A 22,741-nucleotide genomic window follows, 5' to 3' on the forward strand; every position below is an offset into this window, starting at 1 on the left:
TTCTCCCTGCTCCTGGGATTCTGCAGACCCCACCCCTCTCCTAAGACATCCGATTCCTTGTCCGCGTTGGGCCGGGCCCTTCTGCTCCCCAGACCTCCTTCGTAGTCACTGCTTCTTCCTCATCCCGCGTTGGGGGAGGTGACCTGGGCCTGTCTTGTGACATCCAGCGTTCTTCTGTACCAAATTCCTTCCCACTGGAAAATGTGCTTTTCCTGAGGTCGGCATCTTATTCCGCTCCCCGTCCTGTGAATATGTGGAGAGAGAGAGATGCAGAGCAACTGAGAGGAAATAGAAAAATTTAGAAAGACGGAAGAATTGGGGAGACCTATAAACATGTACAGTAGCGGATGGGAGAGGGATTTGCAAAAGACGCAGTAAGAGTGAAAGAAGAGATCGAGAAAGTTGCAGGTGGAGAAAAGGAACAGGAGAAATTAGGAGAAAAGGTCAATGTCCAAGACAATGAAGGACAGCAAGATAGGGAGAGGGGCAGCAAAGGGGGAGGCACCTCAGACAGCGGGGGAGGGGATGGATGATTTGGAGCCAGAGCAGGCAGAGCAGCCTGGTGCTCGGACAGCAAGAGGTGACAAGGAGAGCAGAGAGGGAACCACAGCAAGGGGGAAAGCTTAGTGACCTGGGGATGCCAGAGAATGGGGACAAGGAGGTATAACAGGAAAAGGGGACTTTAACAGGGAAAACAGAGTGGGAGCAGAGATGGGAAGGAAAGAGTCAGAAATCTGTGGAGACTGAGAAAGTGCAAAGATTGGAGAGAGAGCAGTGGGGTGAAACAAGTAGCCAGAATGGAGTAGATCGGGGGTAACAGAAGGAATAGAGGGAAGAGGGGAAAATTAGTAAGAGAGGAGAGGGGCACAAATGAGCAGAATGGGGGAAAAAGAAGCTTAGAGAGAGAAGGCAGGAATGAGAGATATGTACAGAATGAAGAAAGAGGGGACCTGGGTCCAGATAAATGGTGAGATGATTAGATATGATGAACAGAGGGATGTACATTTTGATTTCTCTATTTATAATCTAATAAATTTAACATTTGTTGAAAATTTACAGATGAAGCTGAGAATTGCCAAATTCCTGTGTGTGGGGCTGGTTCATTTTATAATTCTTGGTTCATTTTATAATTCTATAATTTGCAGTCCAGTGACCCACCTGGCTCCTTCAATTATGGGTCACCCTCTTCCCTTTTCCTGGAATGGATTAAGGTGTAGGGCAGTGCATGAGAGAAACCAAAGTGTTTTTCAGTATATTGGTGAACACTCAACACAGAGTACTTCTCCTCTGGTCACCAAAATGTGTAGGGACTACTCCTCACTAACAAGCCATTCTTCATCAGGCACTGTGTGTTTTGTAATTTAACTCAATTCTGACCTTATCTACATGGAGATGGGATCAGATCCATAGTTTTAGGGCTCAGTTCCACAAGACTGCCCCTCATCAGATGCCAGTCCTAGATCCCAAGTTGGGACCTGAACTTGTGAGGGAACAACTATAAATTGGGGATTTCCCTTTCCTCACTTTTTATGAATTTAATAGAGCCGTTCACAAACTCAGGGAAATATTTTATTTAGGTTTACTCATTTGTTATGAAGGATATTATTATACAAAGGATACAGATGAACAGCCAGAAGCAGGAGCCATTCTCACAAATTAATCAAAACCTAGAAGAGGGTTTTGGAAACCATCATTTTTGTCTGCATGTGAAGGGAGGGGCAGTCTTTGGGACTCAGTCCTTCACCTGGGGAATCTGACCCTATCAGCAGGTAGATATTATTGCATCAAAATTGAATTAAATTCTATGGCACCCAACTGTGGGTGTCCCAGCAACTTGGTGAATGTGGGAAAAACCACACACACATTGGTGACTAGAGGTGAAATATTCTTTATTGAATATGAGTAGATTTTTCCTATCTCAAACAATAAAAGGAAGACATTCACAACGGCCCCATGCCCCCAGCCACCCAGCCCACGTCTCAGGACCTGTGATCTCTACTGAGTAGTGATGGGGAATGGTCCGTCCCTGCTCTTGGCTGTTACTGGCCCACTGTGACAGTGATTGTGCACCACTGATAGTGTCAGCATGGCGTGGCATCCTTCCTAGGCTGCATCACCCATTTTCCTTCCAAGGAATTTTTTCATCAGCGTATCCCAGTTGTTGTATTGTCCTTTAAAACACATGCACAGACACACTCTAAAGTCTTTGTTTTCCTTCCACTTTTTCGTCATTCAGGCAAAAAATACCCTATTAAGTACATTTTCCCCCATAGTAAATAGCCCTCTTCTGTGCTCTATTTAAGAGCACAAACCCTAAAATCTTGTTTCTATTCTCTATCTTTGATTCTTGGCTCCAGTTCTTTATTTGGCCCTTCTGGTCAACCTTGTATATCCACTGTTCCACTGATCCTGTCTATTCAGAGTCAGCAGTGACCTCCCCATTTCTAAATCCAGTTTTTTATTTCCTGTCTTCATCTTTCTTTTCCTGTCTGCAGCTTGTTGCGCAGCTGATCATTTCCTCCTCTTTGTTCTTGGCTTTGAGGACATCTTTCTAAATGTTGAAAGTTACTTTGTTTTAAATTTTTGTCAGCACCTTCATGTCTTACCTGTTTTCTTTGCTGGTGTTTCCTGAGGTGTCTTGTTTGAATGATGGAGTGTCCCACCATTGATTCCTGGATCCTCTTCTGTCTCTGTCCACACCCACTGTGTTTCTTTATCATTTCATCTTATGGTTTTAAACCCCACCAACGTATCTCTGTTTTCTCTGTAGACCTCTCCCCCAAAGCCTATAATCATGTGTCCTATTGTGTCCTCGAGTCTCTGCTGGGTCATGTAACAGGCATCTCTACTTTCATATGTCCAAAAGGGACTTTCTGAACTCCCCCAAATGAGTTCCCCTGCAGTCCTCACGTCTCAGGTGAGGGTAACCCTGCAATTCCTGGGGCTTAGTGAGACTTCTTCTCATCATATATTTAAAATATATAAAATTATATTTTAAACGTGTTCATGCATAAACTAAAGAAAAAATTATATGTTTACCTAAAATCGATGAGGAAGTGCATCGTTTCCAAAATTCTCTTGAGGTGTGGGAGAGAAATGTTTGCAGACCTGGGCCCTCCCTGCTCTGCTCCCCCAGGACCTCTCTGGCGTCATCTCCTGCTTGTGTCGTCCTCGCTGGCTTTGCTCCAGCCACACAGGCCTCTTTCCTTTTCCTGGGGTTAAGGTGGCTCCTGCCTCAGAGCGTTCATGTGGGCTGCTCCTCTGCCTAGAACTCTCTGGCCCCTCAGCTATGGGTGACAAGTATCTTTTGTTCCCCAAGTCTTTGTTCTGATACCCCGTTCTAGGTGGGGACTTCTGTTTTCTAACCTCCATATAACATTCCAGCTGCACCCACATCCTCAGCTCTGGTCCATATTGGCTGCTCTGCATGTTCCTTTCTCCTCCTCCACTTTCCAAGGTCTAGATACTGGTGACAAGATATGCCCGAGGGAAGAGGAGGTGGAAGGTGTGCTGGACTTCCCCTCTGAGTGGAAGGATTTTGCAAATACATCTCTGGTGCCCTCTGACTAGAGATTCCCATTCACATAGACAGGTTGGGCCCATGCTTAGTAATATTTAGAGTTGATGTTATTTTGTATTCAGCGTGGAGTATCAAGGCTCTGTCTTTGATTTCTGAGGGCTGAGCTCAGCCTGTGATCAATGGAGGGGTGACAGGGGCCGTGCTGTGCATCGGGTTTTGTCAGGGCCGGATCTGTGCCCTAGCGGGGAGCTCAGTCCAGCCCAGCTCCCCGCTGCTGCAGCGTGTGTGTGTGCGCGCGTGTGTGTGTTTCACTAGGAGGGGCGTGAACTCTGATGACACAGGTCTAAAACATACTTATTTCTCGTCCCGTAGAAGTTTATTGTCCCTACATCTCATCTGGTGTTATGAACAGCAGAGGACTGTCTTTTACATGGAAGTCTTTCCTCTTCACGTAATAGTGAAATGGAAGGGAATGTGTTGATTCTCAGCATTGAACAACATATTTTTGATGTTCAGGATTGACTTCTGAAGAGTCCTCTGGGTGAGGAAGAAACCCAGAAGAGGAAGAAGAGGAAAGAAAATAAGTCAGGGATGGATCTTACTCAGGTAAAGTGATGTTCTCAGTGGATGTTCTGAGTCTCCTTTTCTGAAATGCCGGGCGTTGGAGTTGCTAGTCTTCTCTGACTCTGAAGCATCCTATCTGACATGTTTGCTCCCACTGTCCCATGTCTTCTGTCAGTTCTTCTTATCTCCACTTTCATTCCATCTCATGGTAACCCAATGACATGACCTAGGAAAGAGGTTCCACTGGGGATGGTCCGGGGAAGGGCTCTTCGCCCAGTCACGGATTGGAGACGAGGTGTGGCCCTGTGGTGTCAGTGCTGTTGGGCAGCAGGGACTGTTTATGGCCCATATCTGGATGCACTGTCAGCTGTCTGTAGACCAGGACTAGAGACACTGCACGTGGAAGTCTCGGGTTAACATGCACTGATTTCTGCTAAATTCTGGAAAAGGAGACCTATAAGGGGAGATTTTTTTCTGCCTGATTTTATACTACATTTGAAGCTAAACAAGTGAATCACTGTGTTTCTGATGCCAAATTTTTAATGACTAGGAATAAAATGAAGTGTCACAGAGAGACATCTGCAAGAGAGATTGTTTTATTCCATCATCTGTGTTAAAATAAGAAGTCAATATAGATGTCTGACAGTAGGAGATTCATTCAGCCATTCTCAGTATATGGTTTTGCGGACTGTGGTGTTCCTGCAGGGAATCTTTCTTTCCCCGCCCCCCCAGCCCGACTGGGTCTCCCTCTGGCCCTCAACCTCCATTTCCTGGGCTCAAGTGATCCTCTCACTTTAGCCTCCCAAGTAGCTATGACTACAGGCACATACCACCAGGCTTGGCTAATTTTTTTTTTTTTTTTTTTTTTTTAATTTTTTGTAGAGACAGGGTCTCACTGTGTTGCCCAGGCTGGTGTCAAACTCCTGGCCTCAAGCAACGCTCTCCTTCAGCCTCTTAAAGTGTTGGGATTACAGGCGTGAGCCTCCATGCCCGGCTGGCAAAAGTTCATCAGTAAATGTTTTGTTTTGCTATTTTATAGTTCAATTTTCAGATCACATGTTTACACGTAATAATGTCATAATAGGTTTATATGTCATTTAGCAAACCATCTATTTTTTCTTTTCAATATTTTATTGATATTCATTCAACATACATAGTACATAGGGTTCAGTACTATATGCAGATTCAGATATGCTCTGTGGCTCTTGGAACATATCCCCATCAAAAAAGGGATTCCACACTAGTCTTTGTCCAGCATTTAGTACTTAACACATGGTGTCCTCCTTCGCTGAGGGCTGAGATCAGCCTGTGATCCACAGAGGGATGAGAGGGGCTGTGCTCTGCATCGGGTTTGGTCAGGGCTGGGTCTGTGCCCCGGAGGGGGGCTCAGTCCAACCCAGCTCCCCACTGCTGCAGCGTTAGTGTGGGCTCCACCAGGAGTGGAGGGAGGTCTGAAGAAATGGTCAGAAATTCACTAGTTTGTCTTCCTGTAGGAGTTTATTTTCCCTGAAACCCCCTGGTGCAGTGGGCAGCAGAGGACCATCTTTCCACAGAGACACGTCCTGTTATTTCAGTGGATATGTATCAATATACACATATATATATAAGTGTGTATGTGTGATGTGTGTGAAGGCAGGCATGGATGAGCAAGTCTGTGGTTTTTATCAAAGGCACATCATCATTTCATATAAATTTATTATTTTTAACTGCAGTTTTAAATATTTGCCATGACCTTAAAATTATGCTACACTGTAATGCCAGTTCGTTGATAGTAGGATTAATAACATATTACCAGCATACATGTATGTACCTGACCTTTTTATGCAGTTGCATGTTTTTGTCCTTGAACCGGTTTCAACTTTTCTCAATGAGGTAATTCCCTGTCAATTTACTTTTAATGCTGATCTGCTCCTTAACTGTTTGATCCTTTTGGTTCGATTGTTATACCTTGACAACCAGAATCTGGTATCTTGACAACCAGATTTGGTGCTTACTCTGGAATTTTTAACTCTTAGACCTGACGCGAGTTTCATGGAGTGACTGAGACACAGTTGTCTCTTCATTAAGATGGGAACAGATCTTTCTCTCATGGGCTGTTGTTGTTGCAGCAGGTAGTACATGTAAAGTATTTAGAATAATTCCTAGCGTACTGTATGTGTCAAAAAATTGCGGCGTGGCTATTGCTGCCATCATCACAGTTTTAAAATTCTGATCTTTCTTTAAAGCCACTATGGACACAGTCATCTTGAAGATTCCACTCATATTCTAGTTCAGATAGGTACTGAATATTGTTTGGTGTTTCAAACAGAATATCTAACACCTCTATAGAGATTTAGAGATCACCTTATGTTAACTTTTTACATATTTGTATTTCTTGTGTTGTCCACAAAAATGAGAAATTCACACTAATTTAGAGATTATCATAACTTCTTATGGGAAAGTATAATAAAACACAATTATGGACACATAACTAGCTAAAAAATACATTAACATGGATCTGTGAGAATGCTCATTTCAAATGAATCAATCCTTAAAACTCTCTTCTCTTTTGTGTGAAGATAAGAATTCTTCCCATATCCCATTGGTGAAATACGTTTTTCCTTTTAGGGATGCTTGACATTCAGGGATGTGGCCATAGAATTCTCTCATGAAGAGTGGAAATGCCTGGACCCTGCTCAGAGGGCTTTATACAGGGCCGTGATGTTGGAGAACTACAGGAACCTGGTCTCCCTGGGTGAGGATAATGTTTCTCTAGAAGTTGGGATCTGCCCTTCTATATCTTTGCATTTTCTCTTATGTGAGTCTTGGAAGCCCCTGCATTGCTCGACTGAGATTGAAGCCTTATTGACTCAGAAGTGAAAGCTCCATAATGCTTTCTGGACTTAAGATGTCCCTTTTCATCAAATACTATGCCCCCTTCATGGTACATCTTCTTGTGGTACTATTTGTGAAATATTTTTCTTCATCCTTTTATAATATCTTCTCTCCCACCTAAATGTAGGTCTTAGATTTAGGAAAAGCCACAGCATTTCTTGAGTCTTTCTTTTTATAAGCAGGACTTTCTCTTCTTGACCTGAGTGTTATCTCCATGTTGGAACAAGGGAAAGAGCCCTGGACTGTGGAGAGTGAAGTGAAAACAGCAAGAAACCCAGATGGGGGGGAATGGACCAAAGGTGTGAACTCAGGTAAGAGCTCAGGTGGGCACAGTGGAAGCAGCACCATTAACCAGGGTGTGGGAAACTCTGCATGTAGGAGAGTTCTGTGGTAAATGAAAAGTTTTAAGTACTGTGAGCTCTGAATGGAAATCTTTCTTTGCTCCCACTTATCGTTCTGTTCTTTTGACCTTTAATAATTTTTCCTGTCGCCCTCCAGTGGTGCTGCAGCTCAAACATAGATAAAGGTGAAGTCTGTATCATGGTGGAGAACACCCTGTCACCTAGCTTCCGTGAACTCTTTGGTCCCCTCACTCTGTGTGGCACATTTCTAAGGGTTCTCTTTCCCCTGTGGTGTCTCCTTCTGTACTTGATTCCATCTGATGCCCAGTTCCCTGTGTAGGTCAGAGCTGAGGCCTCTATAGACCTGATGCCTTGACCTATTCAGGTTCCACCCCGTTTCTTGTACTTGGAAGACCTAATCAGGAGATCGAAAAACACTGGCTGCTCTTCCTTTGCATCTGGGGCCCAAAAACTGCACGGAGCTGTCTCCAGCCCTCTCTGCCTATTCAGTTCTTTTTGAGATAAGCAAAAGGCAAAGTGTTTTTCCTCCTATCACATTCCTCTCAACACAAAATGTCTTCACTTCTGGTCACTAAAACGTGTGGGGATTTCTCCCCACCAACAACTGATTTTCAGGGCACATCAAATGTGTTTTCTGTAATTCATTTGTTAGCCTGTCTACCTAGAGTTAGAGTCACATCCCACAGGCTAAGGGCTGAGCCCCCACGCCCACCCCCCACCTTAGACACTGAGCACAAATAGTAGATTGTCACATACCCTGACCAACCAGCTATAAATTGGGGGTTCCTTGACCCCCTACTCAGGTTTGATTAATTTGCTCTCAGAACTCAGTGAAACCCTTTCTTTGTTTATTAGTTCATTAAAAAGGATATTTCAGAGGCTACAGATGAACAGCCAGATGAAGAGATCACAGGGCAGGCAAGGCACATGGAAGATTCACTCGGTGTGCCACGCTGCAGGTACATCCATGTGTTCAGCATTTGGAAGCTGTCATAACCCCCTCATTCAGGGTTCTTCATGGAGGCCTTCGTCACGTAGGCATGATTGATATCAACTCAGTTTTCAGGCCCTCTCCCCTTCCTGGAAAATGGTGCTTGGAGCTTAAAGTTTCAGGCTTCTAATCATTGCCTTGTCTTTCTGGTGACCAGCCTCCATCCAGGCGACCACAAGAGTTGCCTCATCAGAACACGTCCCACTCCTCTCAACCGGGAAATTCCAAGTTATTAGGAGCCTATGTCAGGAACTGGGGAGGAGACCAGTGTATGTATTTCTTCTTATTTCACAAGGTCCCTCCGCCATTCTTCAATTCTGTTTTATCCAACTTTACTCATGTATGTGACAGGAGGCAGTTGTCTCCTCTGTTACTCAGCGGAACGGGAAAGGCAGTCAACAGAAAGGTGCTTTCTGGGATCCTCAGTTGCACATGGGCAGCATAGCTCACTGGAGTGATGTCTCTGGTTTTACGTCCACTGTGGTTTCTTCAAGCCACTGTGACTTTCATCTTGTACATTTCCATGTTATAAATGAACTTAGTTTGTATTTATTTATTAATTATACATTCCCTATTTTGTATGATACTCTTTGTGTTCATTTTTTTCATATCTGTGGTGTGTGGGACTGTCGTGTCCGAGAATGTCTGTTGATTCACATGTTTTAGAACATTTCATTGTTTACTACAGAGAGTGTTGCCCAGCAGGAGTTTCTCTAAAACTTATACTAACTTCAAAAGTTTTTGAATAGGTAATTTAAATAGTTTTCTTTTGTTTTACCTGACTTCATACCTAGTATTAAAGTATACTTTTGTCATTTTAATTTATCACAGTGTTTACATTGGGAATTTTTAATACCAAGAATATACGTTTTCAAAATTGTTAATCTCTTAGCCCCAGAAATATCATTAAAATTGACTTAGTGTAATTTATTACATTTGATGGGAAAAACTCAAACTGTGTCTTCTTCTGCTCTCCCACCACACAATAATAGGAACAAAACTTTTTGACCAAATGCGAGGGATTCTGCCCACCAACAAGCAAATAATCAGTTCTGCAGCAGACACCAGCTAGATGCTGTTAGGTTGGATTCCATCACTCTACCTGGAGATGGTGTTAGTCCCACAGGTTGAGGGCTCAGTCTTCAAGGCTGCCACGCACTTCAGTCAGCACTCACAAGGTGTAGCCTTCAGGAACTCCGACTGACTGGCTTTAATAAGCTAGGAACCATACATGACAACATACACACTCACATCCATCTTGGCATACCAAATTCATTTTTAAATATGTCATAGTATTTTTTTGGGAAACTTTCCTTTGCAACATAATCCTTTGTCCACTATCCTGTGGTCCTTTGTTTAATTTACTTTCTGCAAAATTACTAAAGTTCTGGGAGTTACATTCTTGAGTTAACATATGAAGACTGTTTTGTTTCCTGTCTTTCCATGTGAATTTCCTGTAATGTTCACCTGGTCCCTGGTAACCCACAGCCTGGTGCTGTCCTGCTGTTCTCTGGCTCTTATTTGCTGCGTATGTTGCTGATGACCTTGTCCCTGGGTGTCCGCACCACTGCCAGGAAACGTTTCTGCTCTTTGCTGCTACTAGCGGTGCCCTTCAGTGCGAGCTGTGTCCACTGTGGCTCAGGTCATTTGTGTTATTCTGGTGATAATTATGAAATCAAATTTATTCATTTTAAATATGTGCACATAAGCTTTCATTCATTCACAAACACAACTCTACATGTACTAATATGTAAAGTAGTGGGATTCCTGACATCATGCCCTTTTGTTTGTCAAAGAAATTTTATGATATTTTACTTTGTATGAGCATAGCAGAGCTAAAATAGATCATGTTTTTCACATTATTTAAATTTACATCTGTTTGATTACCACAAATATTTAAACTCACTTTCTCCACCCCGTTTCCCTCTCTGCCCATCCCCATTCTGTTCTGTTTGTATGAATTTTAGGTCTCTCATATACTGGAATCATACAGTATTTGTCTTTTAACTTCTGGTTTATTTCACTTGGCATAGTGTCCTCTAGGTTCTTCCTTGTTGTAGCATGTAATGGAATTTCTTTCTTTTTTTTTTTTCCTTAGGACTGAATAAATTTCATTTTTATGTACATACCACGTTTTCTTTATGCATTCTTCTGATGTTGCACATCTGGATCACTTCTACCTTGTGGTTATTTTGACTGCTGCTATTAACATGAGTTTGTAAATATCTGTTGATGCTTCTCTCTTCAGTTGTTTTGAATATGTGCCCTTATGTGGAATTGTTGGCTCATATGGTAATTCAATTTTGAATTATTCAAAGAAATGTCATACTTGTTTGTATAGTGGTTGCACCATATTACATTCCCAACAGGGCTCAAGTCTTATTTCTCTGTATTCTTGCCAACATTTCTTATTTTCTGGTGTTCTTTTTTTATTATTTTTGAAAATAAACATCTTAGTGAGTATTTTTACCTTGTTTTCTGTGTATTGGTGTTATATCCAGGAAATCGTTGTTGAATCCAATCTCATAAAGCTCTTTATGTGTAATTTCTTCTAAGAATTTTGAATTTTAGTTCTTATATTTAGGTCATGAATCCAGGATAAGTAAATTTTTTCATATGGTATAGAGTAAGGGTCCACCTTTCTTCCTTTACATGTGAATATCCAGTTTCCTTAGCAATATTTGTTGAAGGAATTATCCTTTCCCCTTTGCATGGTCTTGGCACCCTTATTGAACATCAGTTGACCATATAGTCCCACTTGGTTGTGATGTGTGATTCTTTTCAACGTACTGCTGAATTTATGTTGCTCACATTTTGTTGAGGATTTTTGCAATAGATTATTTAGGAATATTATTCTGTAATTTGCTTTTCTTTTAGGACCTTTGTCTTTGCTGTCAAAGTAATACTAGCCTGATTGATTGAGTTTGGAAGTATTTGCTTTTTGTCAACTAATGGAAGGTTTTAAGGAGTATTGGTATTCTTTTTTCACTATTTGGTAAAATTTTACATTGCAGTCATCTGGTTTAGTGCTTTTCTTTGCTGGGAGGTATTTGATCATTGAATCTATCTCATTTGTTACTGGTGTGTTTAGATTTTCATCTTTGTGCTTAAGTCTTGGTAAGTTGTGTACTTCTAGAAATTAATCCATTTTTTTCTTGGTTATCAAATTGGTTGTCATACAGTTGTTCAATCTTACTCCCTTAATTTCCTTTTCATTTATATAGAATTGATTGTAATGTTTCCTTCTCCGTTTCTAATTTTAGTCACCTGAGTCTTCTGGTTTTTTATATTTTAGTTAATCTGGCTGTGGGTTTGTCAGTCTTTTCATTGTTCAACGTAAGATCTCTTTGCTTTGCGACTTTCTCTAGTGCTTTTCGATTCTCTATTTCATATTTCATTTGTTTTGTAATCTTTACTCTTTCCTCCGTTCTTCTTCCATAGTGTTTAGTTTGTTCTATTGCACTGAGGTATAAAGTTATGTTGTTTATATATGAATGTTGTTTATTTTTAATGTGGCATAGATAGTTATAAATATCTTTCCCAGCAATTTTTGTGTCATTTCATAAGTTGTGGTATGTTATGTTTTCCTTGTCCTTTGTATCAAGATGTTTCCTAATTTCCTCTGTGATTTCTTTTTTGACAAATCGGTTTTTTATGTGTGTTGGGTAACTTGCATATGTATGTGGCTTTTCTAGTTTTCCTTATTTAAATTTCTAGTTTTATTTCATTACCGTGGAAATGAATTCAAATACTTTCAGTCTTTCTAAGTTGTTAAAAAGTTGTTCTGTGTGCTAACATGAGGGGTATTCTGGAAATTGTTCCATAGGTGCTTCAGAGAAATTTGTTTTCTGCTGTTATTAGGTGGTGTGTTCTCTATGAGTCTGTTTTGTCCAATTGTCCACAGTGGTATTTTAGTCCTATGTTTTCTTCTATCTGGTTCTATCCATTTGAAAATGGGATATTGAAGTCTACTAGTATATTGTGAATGTGTCTATTTCTCCTTTGAATTTTGTCAGTGTTTCCATTCTATTCTTAGGGGCTATTATGTTTGGTGCCTATATATTTATAATAGTTATATCTTCTTGGTGAATTGACCCTTTCATCATTTTATAACTTTTGTCTCTTATAATACTTTTAGAGTAAAATCCTCTCCTCTCTGATGTTACTGTGACCACCTCCCCTCTCTGCTGGTTACCATTTGCATGAACTATCTTTTTGCATCCTCTCACTTTCAGGGTATGTATGTCCTTATAGTTCAAGGGAGTCTCTTTTGGACAGGATTTAGTTGGATCCTGTTTTCTACTGATTGCAAGATTTGATTTGAAGTAATTGGTTATAAGGAAGGCCTTACTAGTGCCATTTTGTCACATATTATCTGTACATCCTATAGCATCTTCTAGATTTTTTTGTCTTTCATTTCTTCCTATGGCCTCCTGTGTGTCTTGTTGATTGTTCTTTGTAGTGGCATGCTTTGATTCCTATCTCACCTTTTTTTATGTATTTTCTATAGGTTTTTTTTTTTTTTGTATTTACCCTTGCAGACGCATACAACATGGTAAAGTTATAACATTCAATTTTAAAATGTTAACAGCTTAATTTCAGTTATGTACAAAAAGCATTCTTTTACAGCTTTGCTCTCACTTAATTGCTGTCAGAAATTGCTTCTATATGTTGTGTTACCATTTATTTATACTTATATAAATTAATACATATAAATAAATAATTTCATCTTTCAAATACTAGGAAAATATTAAATGTGATCTTACAAATGAAAAGTACCTGTTTGTATATTTGATCTTTTATTGACCTTTAATGGAGAACTTTATATTTTCATAAGAATACTCTTTGGGGACCTTTTCCTTGATCTTGAAGGACTCAAATTTGCATTTCTTGACTGACAGGTTTAGAGTACCGATGAACTCTCTCAACAATTTCTCTAAGAAATTCAAAATTTCTCTTTTATTTTTGCATGAGAGTTTCATTAAATATAGTATTCTTGCTTGCCAATTTTTAAAAGCACTTGAAATATATTATCCCATGGTCTTCTAGCAGGCAAGGTTTCTGTTGAAAAATGCAGTCTTATATAGTTCCCTTTGTATATGACAAGTCTCTCTTCTCTTGTTACTTTCATGATCGTTTCTTCTTTAACTTTTGATAATTTATTCATAATGTGTCTCTTTTGAGTGTCCTTGGGTACTTTCAGATAGAATGGTGATGTTTCTTCAATTTGTGTATCCAATTCTGTCCTAAAATTTGGGACGTTTTGGTCATTATTTCTTCAGTTGCGATTTCCGATTCTTTTCTCTTCTCTTTATGAAACTCCCATAGTTTGTATATTGTTTCATATGATAGTATCCCAAAAATCTATTAGGATTTGTTTGTTTTCGTCATTAGGTTTTCTTTTTGCTCTTTGGAGAAAATAATTTTGAATAAACTATCTTCAAATATGCTCATTCTTTCCTCTGCCCTTATCAGTCTCCTGTTGAACTCCCTGGTGAATCTTTACTTCAGTTATTGTATTGCAACTCCAGAAATTATATTTTACAGTAGTTTCTCTTTTTGCATTGTCTCTTTTATTTGGCTATACTTCCCTGGCTTTTTGTAGGCCTTGCAATTTTTAGTGTAGGTTTGGGTATTGGTAAAACAGCCACCTCTCCCAACCTATTTTAAAGGATCAAGGAGCACCCATTCCTTTTCTGGTGATATATCTTCCCTGGCTTTTTTGATGTACTATTACTAATACTTAAAAAGTTTCCTTTAAATGTCTTATTTTCCTTGAGAAGCTGAACCGTGCTTTTGTTTTCAGAAGCTTTAGATTTCTATTCTATATCCATGCTCATAATCTCTCAGAAACTGACCTTACTCCTCCTGGCTCCTAGAGACCCCCACTGTCCCCAGTACATCACCTCACCTCGTTTTCACTACTGCCTATGTGATAAACAAAGTGTTCTGATACTGCTTGCAATGTCCAAGTGAGCAGATTCTAGTCTTTTCTCCCAGACCCTAGACATGACAGATCCATAGGTTCAAGTTCCATTCTTTTCTTTTTTTCCCAGGGAGGAGCTGTGTGTTGGAAAGCAATGCAGGAAACAAGCCTATTAAAAATCAAGTTGGAGTACGCTTTCAGTTCCATCTGCCCAAAGCGCAGCTATTTCAGTCTGAAGGGAAAATCTATGAATGTAATCAAGTTGAGGAGTCTATCAACCATATTTCCTTATTTTCACCTCTGCAAAGCATTCCTTTTAATATCAAAACCCACATATTTAATAAATATAGGAATGGTTTTGTTGATTCTCCATTACTTACACAAGAACAGAAAGCAAACATTAGGGGAAAACGTTACAGACGTAATGAGCATGGCAAAGCCTTTATTGTGTCTTCAAGCCTTAATATCGATCCAGTAATCCTTACTGGAGAAACACCTTCCAAATGTAACGAGTGTGGCAAGGCCTTCAGACGCAATTCAACTCTTGTAGAACATCAGAGAATTCATAGTGGGGAGAAGCCTTACAAGTGTAATGAATGTGGCAAAGCCTTTAGTCGGAAATCATACCTTGCAAACCATAACAGTATTCATACAGGAGAGAAGCCTTACAAATGTAATGAATGTGGAAGGGCCTTCAGGGTGAAATCAAATCTTGCACAACATTTTAATATTCATTCTGGAGAGAAACCTTACAAATGTAATGAATGTGGCAGGGCCTTCAGGCAGAAATCACACCTTGCAAAGCATCACAGTGTTCATACTGGAGAGAAACCTTACAAATGTCACCAATGTGGCAAGGCATTCAGCGTGAAATCAGCTCTTGCACAACATTGCAGTATTCATACTGGAGAGAAACCTTACAAATGTAATGAATGTGGCAAAGCATTTCGTGCACGTTCAAGGTATACTACTCATCTGCTAATCCATACTGGAGAGAAACCTTACAAATGTGATGAATGTGGCAAGGTCTTCACTTGCAATTCATACCTTACTCAACATCAGAATATTCATAATGGAGGGAAACCTTATAAAGGTAGTAGACGTGGCAAAGCATTTAGTTTTCATTCAAGCCTTGATATCCATAAAGTTATCCATAATGCAGATAAACCTTACAAATGTAATGAATGTGGCAAGGCCTTCAGGCACAAGACATCCCTTACAGGTCATCAGAAAATTCATACTGGAGAGAAACCTTACAAATGTAATGCTTGTGGCAGGGTCTTCAGGCACAAGGTATCCCTTACAGTTCATCAGAGAAGTCACACTGGAGAGAAACCTTACGAATGTAATGCATGTGGCAAGGCCTTCAGGCACAAAATATCCCTTACAGTTCATCACAGAAGTCACACTGGAGAGAAACCTTACAAATGTAATGTATGTGGCAAGGTCTTCAAATATAGTACAACCCTTGCATCACATCAGACTGTTCATACTGGAGAAAAACCTTACATATGTAGAGAATGTGGCAAGGCCTTCAGGTTGAGATCAAATCTTGTACAACATTGCAATATTCATACTGGAGATAAACCATACAAATGTAATGAATGTGGCAAGGTCTTCACATCTAGTACAAACCTTGCAGCACATCACAATATTCATACTGGAGAAAAACCTTACAAATGTAATGAATGTGGCAGAGCCTTCAGGCTGAGATCAAATCTTGCACAACATTGCAATATTCATACTGGAGTGAAACCTTACAAATGTAATGAATGTGGCAAGGCCTTCAGGCTGAAATCACTCCTTGCAAACCATCACAGTATTCATACTGGAGAGAAACCTTACCAATGTAATGAATGTGGCAGGGCATTCAGGGTGAAATCACATCTTGCAAAACATTGCAGTATTCATACTGGAGAGAAACCTTACAAATGTAATGAATGTGGGAAAGCATTTCGTACACGTTTTAGCCATACTACTCACATGCTAATCCATACTGGAGAGAAACCTTACAAATGTACTGAATGTGCCCAGGTCTTTAGGTGCAGTTCACAGCTTGCACGACATCGGAATATTCATAATAGAGAGAAATCTTACAAATGTAGTGGATGTGGCAAAGCATTTAATTTGCGTTCAAGCCTTGATCTCCATAAGGTTATCCATAACGGAGATAAACTTTACAAATGTAATGAATGTGGCAAGACCTTCTGGCACCAGATATCCCTTACAGTTCATCAGAAAATTCATACTGGAGAGAAACCTTACAAATGTAATGTATGTGGAGAGGCCTTCAGGTACAAGATGTGCCTTACAGTTCATCAGAGAAGTCATACTGGAGAGAAACCTTGCAAATGTAATGTGTGTGGTAAGCTTTTTACTTGCAGTTCAAACCTTACACAGCATCAGAGAATTCATTTATGAGAGAATCCTTACAAGACATCAAAATGTACATCTTGAATGCAACCATGCAAATGAAGTGTTTATGGTGAGGCCAATACTAATACCCAAAGACCATTACTTTAGAACATCAAGGATTTATACAAGAAATAATCCATGATATTACCCTCTGGAGAATAATTACAAGTCAAAATGTGTTTCCTCTTATAACATGATGTATGTCAAGGGTGAAAGGACGTGGAAATGGTCTGTTGTATTTAGTTTATGCAATATTTAATTATTTGGGGTTCTTTCAAAAGGCTGCTTTACTCCTTAAGACTTTCAGCCTGAACTTTCAAATCTCTTCCTATGCCTTCCTTACTGAGGTTTCACTGTGGTGTCCGGGGGTCTAAACTGATTACTTAGGATCATTTGTATCTCGTTTCTTGGAAGAAAAAGGACACTGTCTTTTGAGGTAAATGCAAGGTCTGTGTGGAAAGTATCCAGCCATGTAATATGTTCTCATTATATTAATAATGGCTGGGTACTTTCCAACAGTCCTTTCATGTATATATATAAAAAAATTTTTTTTTTTTTGTTTTTTTTTTTTAACAGGGATAGTGTTTTGTTCTGTTGCCCAGGGAATGCAGTGATGTGATCACAGCTCATTGCGCACTCAAAAGGCTGAAGCTGTCTTTCTTGCGGATAGCTGGCAAAACAGGTGCACACCAGCTGGAGCAGCTAATTTTTTAAATTTTTTTAGAGATGAGGTCTCAGTATGTTTTCCAGGCTAGTTTTGAACTTTGGACTCAAGCAGTTCTCCCAAGTCTGTCTCCCATAGTGCTGGGATATAGATATGAGCTACCATGCCTTCTCCTTTGAGATTAAACATTTACTGATATAGAGAGGATGACAGTAGGCAGAGAATAACAAAACTGTGATATCAGTCATCATTCTTAATGCATTTCAGCTCACGTTTCTTCTGAAAGAAGGGCATAGTGGGTTACAGGAAGGAAATGTCCTACTGATTCACCGAAATAGATCAGGATACAATCTACAGACACTGGAATTTTTATGGGAAGTGAGTAATAGATTATTAGGGACTGATGATGTGGTAGAAATAATGCATGGGGAATGGCGGTCACCTTCTTTTTTTTTTCTTTTTTGAGACAGAGTCTCACTCTGTTGCCCAGGCTAGAGTGCCTTGGTGTCAGCCTAGTTCACAGCAACCTCAAACTCCTGGGCTCAAGGGATCCTCCTGCCTCAGCCTCCCAGGTAGCTGGGACTACAGGCACGTGCCACCATGCCCGGCTAATTTTTTTCTATTTTTAGTTGTTTGGCCAATTTCTTTCTATTTATAGTAGAGGCGGGGTCTCGCTCTTGCTCAGGCTGGTCTCGAACTCCTGAGCTCAAACGATCCACCCGCCTCGGCCTCCCAGAGTGCTAGGATTACAGGTGTGAGCCACCGCGCCCAGCCTGCTGTTCTTTTTTTTGTGGTTTCTTGAAAAGCCTAGATTACTTCATCTTTTATTTTCTCTTATTTTATTTTATTTTATTTATTTTATTTTATATTATATTATATTATAGCAGCTTACTCTGTCACCCAGGCTGGAGTGCAGTGGTGTCATCATACCTCACTGCAGCCTCAAATTCTTGGGCTCAGTCTAGCCTCCTGCCTCAGGCTCCCGACTGTCTGGGAGTACAGGTGTGCACTACCACGCCTGGCTAATTTTTAAATTTTTTGTAGAGACAAGGTTTTACTGTATTGCTTAGGCTGGTCTCAAGCTCCTGGCCTCAAGCAGTCCTGCCTTGGCCTCCCAAAATGCTAGGATTACAGGTGTGAACCACCAAGCCTAGCCAAAAAGCCTTATATGACTTTTTTTTTTTTTTTTTTTTTTGAGACAGAGTCTCACTCTGTTGCCCAGGCTAGAGTGAGTGCCGTGGCGTCAGCCTAGCTCACAGCAACCTCAAACTCCTGAGCTCAAGCGATCCTCCTGTCTCAGCCTCCCTAGTAGCTGGGACTACAGGCATGCGCCACCATGCCCGGCTAATTTTTTTCTATATATATTTTTAGCTGTCCATATAATTTCTTTCTATTTTTAGTAGAGGTGGGGTCTCGCTCTTGCTCAGGCTGGTCTCGAACTCCTGAGCTCAAACGATCCGCCCACCTCGGCCTCCCAGAGTGCTAGGATTACAGGCGTGAGCCACCGCGCCCGGCCCTTATATGACTTTTGATGTTTTTCATCCCAAAGTTTGAAATTTGTTGATGTGCTTTTTTTTTTTTTTTTTTGTGAGACAGAGTCTCACTCTGTTGCCCGGGCTAGAGTGCCGTGGCGTCAGCCTAGCTCACAGCAACCTCAAACTCCTGGGCTCAAGGGATCCTCCTGTCTCAGCCTCCCGAGTAGCTGGGACTACAGGCATGCACCACCATGCCCGGCTAATTTTTCATATATATTTTTAGCTGTCCATATAATTTCTTTCTATTTTTAGTAGAGATGGGGTCTCACTCTTGCTCAGGCTGGTCTCGAACTCCTGAGCTCAAACGATCTGCCCACCTCGGCCTCCCAGAGTGCTAGGATTACAGGTGTGAGCCACCACGCCTGGCCGATGTGCTTTTTTTGTTATGTGCTTTTTATGTATCACCATGAATGTCTCTGGGAAAGAATCAGTAAGATGAAAGGACCTATTTCATTTGATGGGGATCATTCATATCCATGTTTCCTGGAAGAACAAGGACACTGAATTTTAAGATACAGTATTTTATGACTTTGAGAGCACAGATGGGCACAGAATATATATGTACAACTGTTGCAAATTATCATAACTAGTGTATTTATGATCCTCTTCAACGGGTTTATTGGTACAACTGAGGGTCTCTGGATTGACAGAAGTAATTACTCTGCCAGGTGACCACGAAACAAAGAAAGCCATAACACTGAAAGATTGAGATTTTCATGGGAATAGGGACTGTTTATGTGGTTGAAATAGTGGAGATGAAATTATGGTCATTGTAACTTTTGAAAGGAAATAGCTGTTGCATATCAAAGAATAATGACAAATTAGTCTTATTCTTGATAATTGAATAGTACAATTATGAGAGAAAAGAAAAGAATTCACTGTGTATGTGTAGAATTCGTGTTTAAATTATTGTATCACACTGATACAGTTTACTTAAAATATAATAAAATTTAGGTTTTTTTAAAACTCTGAATGAGTCATGTTTTCCTATCAACTCAGGCCTATCCCATCTCATCGTGGCATTTTAATAACAAAGAGTAACACTATGTCTTTAGTCTGTCAGGATTGAAAGCCATCTGCAATGATTTCTTATTTCACTTACCATGCCAGAATTTCACTTACTCCATAGGAATCACTGATACAGTGCCAAGCATATGCTATCTTCTTTGATTTTCATAACTGTATGATAGATTGACTGGTATAATTTTTTGCATAAATACAAGAAGAAATTAGATAAGAGCAGGTTAAGTGATCTGTCTGAATTTACATCTGCTTAGTGGCAGAGTAGAGACTTGAACCTGACTAGGTTTTTTGTAAAGACAATATATTAACCTGCACTCAGTAAATAAAGGAAAAGATCATGATAACTAAGAGAGAAATTGCCTGGTTTCCAACTATATAATCTGAGATAAGCAGACCATTCCTATTGACAAATCCCCGAAGGCCATTCTGCCAATTCTCAGTAACTGATACCATCTTGAGAACCAGAGGATCGTGCATAGGAATGTGAAGTGTGGGCTACATTGATCATATCAACCGAAATCCAGTATTTCCACTGAGAAATACTTAAGGGTTTGTTTTGTTAAGAAGCTTCTCAGACTTGAATACCAAATAGCACTTATAGAATTTTTTTTTTTTTTTTTTTTTGAGACGGTCTTACTCTGTTGCCCAGGCTAGAGTGCCATGCATGGTGTCAGCTAATTTTTTCTATATATATTTTTAGATGTCCATATAATTTCTTTCTATTTTTAGTAGAGATGGGGTCTGGCTCTTGCTCAGGCTGGTCTCGAAGTCCTGAGCTCAAACGATCCACCCACCTCGGCCTCCCAGAGTGCTAGGATCACAGGCGTGAGCCACCGTGCCCGGCCACTTACAGTATTTGAATCACTGGTATAATCAAGGTACCTGTGGTACCTTCTCTGATTTTTATAACTATATGGTGTAGTCACTGGTGTTATTTTCCTTGTAAATATAAGAACAACTTAGATACAAAGAGGTTATATGATCTAATTTTACTGATAAGGGGCAGAGTGGAGACTTCAACTGGTTAGACTGCAAAACCAGTCCTATTAAACAGTATGCTACATTAACCATGTCACGTGTATTTTCAAATAATCTGAAACTATGTTTAGTTTCTTCTTTATACTTTGACATTTTATAGCACACAGTATTTTGTCTCATAACTTGGGTTTTAGCAAGTTTTTATTTTTGTATATTGTATAGTTCAATATCAAATATAAACGAAGCTTTAGAGATACTAATAAAATACAGATACACTTCTTACAGTGAAATCCTAAAGGAAACTACCCCATAAGCAAGTTGGATTTAATGCAAGATCAGCTCAATATTAGTGTAGCAGCTGGAAGACTCATTTACTCTCATGCCAAGAGGAAAAATACAGTAGTATCTATCAAAGAACTTATTGGAAAATATTACTTTGCCGCTGAAGTATGATACATATGACACATAAGTAATAAAGTATTGTAGGGTAGAAAGTAAATTATTACTAATTTGTGATTGTTTACTCATCAATTTCTTATTGATGCATGAGTTAACTGAAACTATTAGTGAAACAAGATTTGTTGAAATATATTAAAACACAAGAGGCATATGCAAGATGGACTCTGGAGCACATGAAATCTTATAAATTGTATAAATTAAAATTATAGGAAAATGAATAGTCCACTTGAATTTGATACTGCAATATTTTTAAACCAGAGAAAATAACACAAGATATATTTGGTTCTGACAACTGTTGTCTAAAACCCACAATTATAGAGTTAACTTTTCCTTAGATGCTGCTTCCCTATTTTCAAGAGGGAAATCAGCCTCACCATAATTATCACGGCAGAGATGTTTCCCGTAGAGACATAATTACTGTCTCCTTAAGTGCATCATATATGCAGAATTAGATTAAAGGGGAATTATTTTAATTCTAGAAACAAATTAAGATACATGTTTTCTGAACAGGATGATGTAATTCTTATAGTTTCAAACTAGTCTGCATTGTAAGCATGCCTCTAATGCTATAAATTTAGTCTGTGATTCATGTAAGGTATTATGAATAGGAGATTGATTTCATGACTATAATCATTGAACAGCCTAAACATCACATTTTATTATCACTGGAATTATTTACCAACAATCATCCTCAAAGAGGATTTCCTTAAATTACATTAGAAGCCATCAGGGATTCAGGTAGGGTCTAGGACCCTCAGTTCCCTTTATTATCACAGCTCATCACAAAGGAATTACTTCTCCTCCCTCTCTCGCTTTGGCACTGGATCTGTTTCTACCCAAGAAAAATCCCTTTTCAGACATGAGCACTTTGTCTTTTTTCCTTACAGACTGCCTCTCAGACTAACGTACAAACACAGTACTCATTGGCCTCCTTCCAATTGCTAGGATGGTTGACTCAGTGTGAAGGTCGCACAGCTAGCCCACGGGGGAAGGAGGCAGTCAGACACTGAGATAGTGGTTTGTGATTCTGTGACTTCATCTCCCCTCAGAACTGCAATTATCATTTCATCTATAGTGGCCATGACAATGCAAACTTCAGGAGCTGAAAAAATTTCTTTAAAACTTTGTTCCAGTTGCTAATTACCAAAACCAATTACAAGTTTCTTGTGAGGATCTCCAAGGAGAATGTTGAAATGTTTGAGAGAGGCTCTTACTTTTTCATCATCCTTACGAAAACAGACTGTCATATGGAAGGAGCAGGAAACACTGAGGTCTGACTCATGAGGGACTGGCAACAATGCACATGTATCCCACTGTATTCCAGGCTTCCCTGAGTTGCACTCAAAATCAAGTTAATTCTTAACTTTCAGATTTCTCAGCTGCACCATTATTTAACTATTCAGCAGGTACATGGAATCAGACAAAGTCCT

The 22,741-nt window shown here is 39.8% G+C and overlaps 1 protein-coding gene across 1 annotated transcript; it reads left to right on the forward strand.

Moving 5' to 3' along the window:
• The first annotated feature begins 4,081 nt into the window (after nucleotides 1-4,081).
• Nucleotides 4,082-22,215, forward strand: LOC138374240 (zinc finger protein 880-like). Its single transcript, XM_069456950.1, has 7 exons — nucleotides 4,082-4,126; nucleotides 6,692-6,818; nucleotides 7,141-7,269; nucleotides 14,368-15,199; nucleotides 15,368-15,515; nucleotides 15,768-16,602; nucleotides 22,199-22,215. Exons 1-7 carry the CDS (start codon nucleotides 4,112-4,114, stop codon nucleotides 22,213-22,215), a joined length of 2,103 nt encoding a protein of 700 aa, XP_069313051.1. The 5' UTR covers nucleotides 4,082-4,111.
• Nucleotides 22,216-22,741: the final 526 nt, after the last annotated feature.

Source organism: Eulemur rufifrons, chromosome 24 (genome assembly GCF_041146395.1).
Source record: "Eulemur rufifrons isolate Redbay chromosome 24, OSU_ERuf_1, whole genome shotgun sequence".
Classification (NCBI taxonomy): domain Eukaryota; kingdom Metazoa; phylum Chordata; class Mammalia; order Primates; family Lemuridae; genus Eulemur; species Eulemur rufifrons.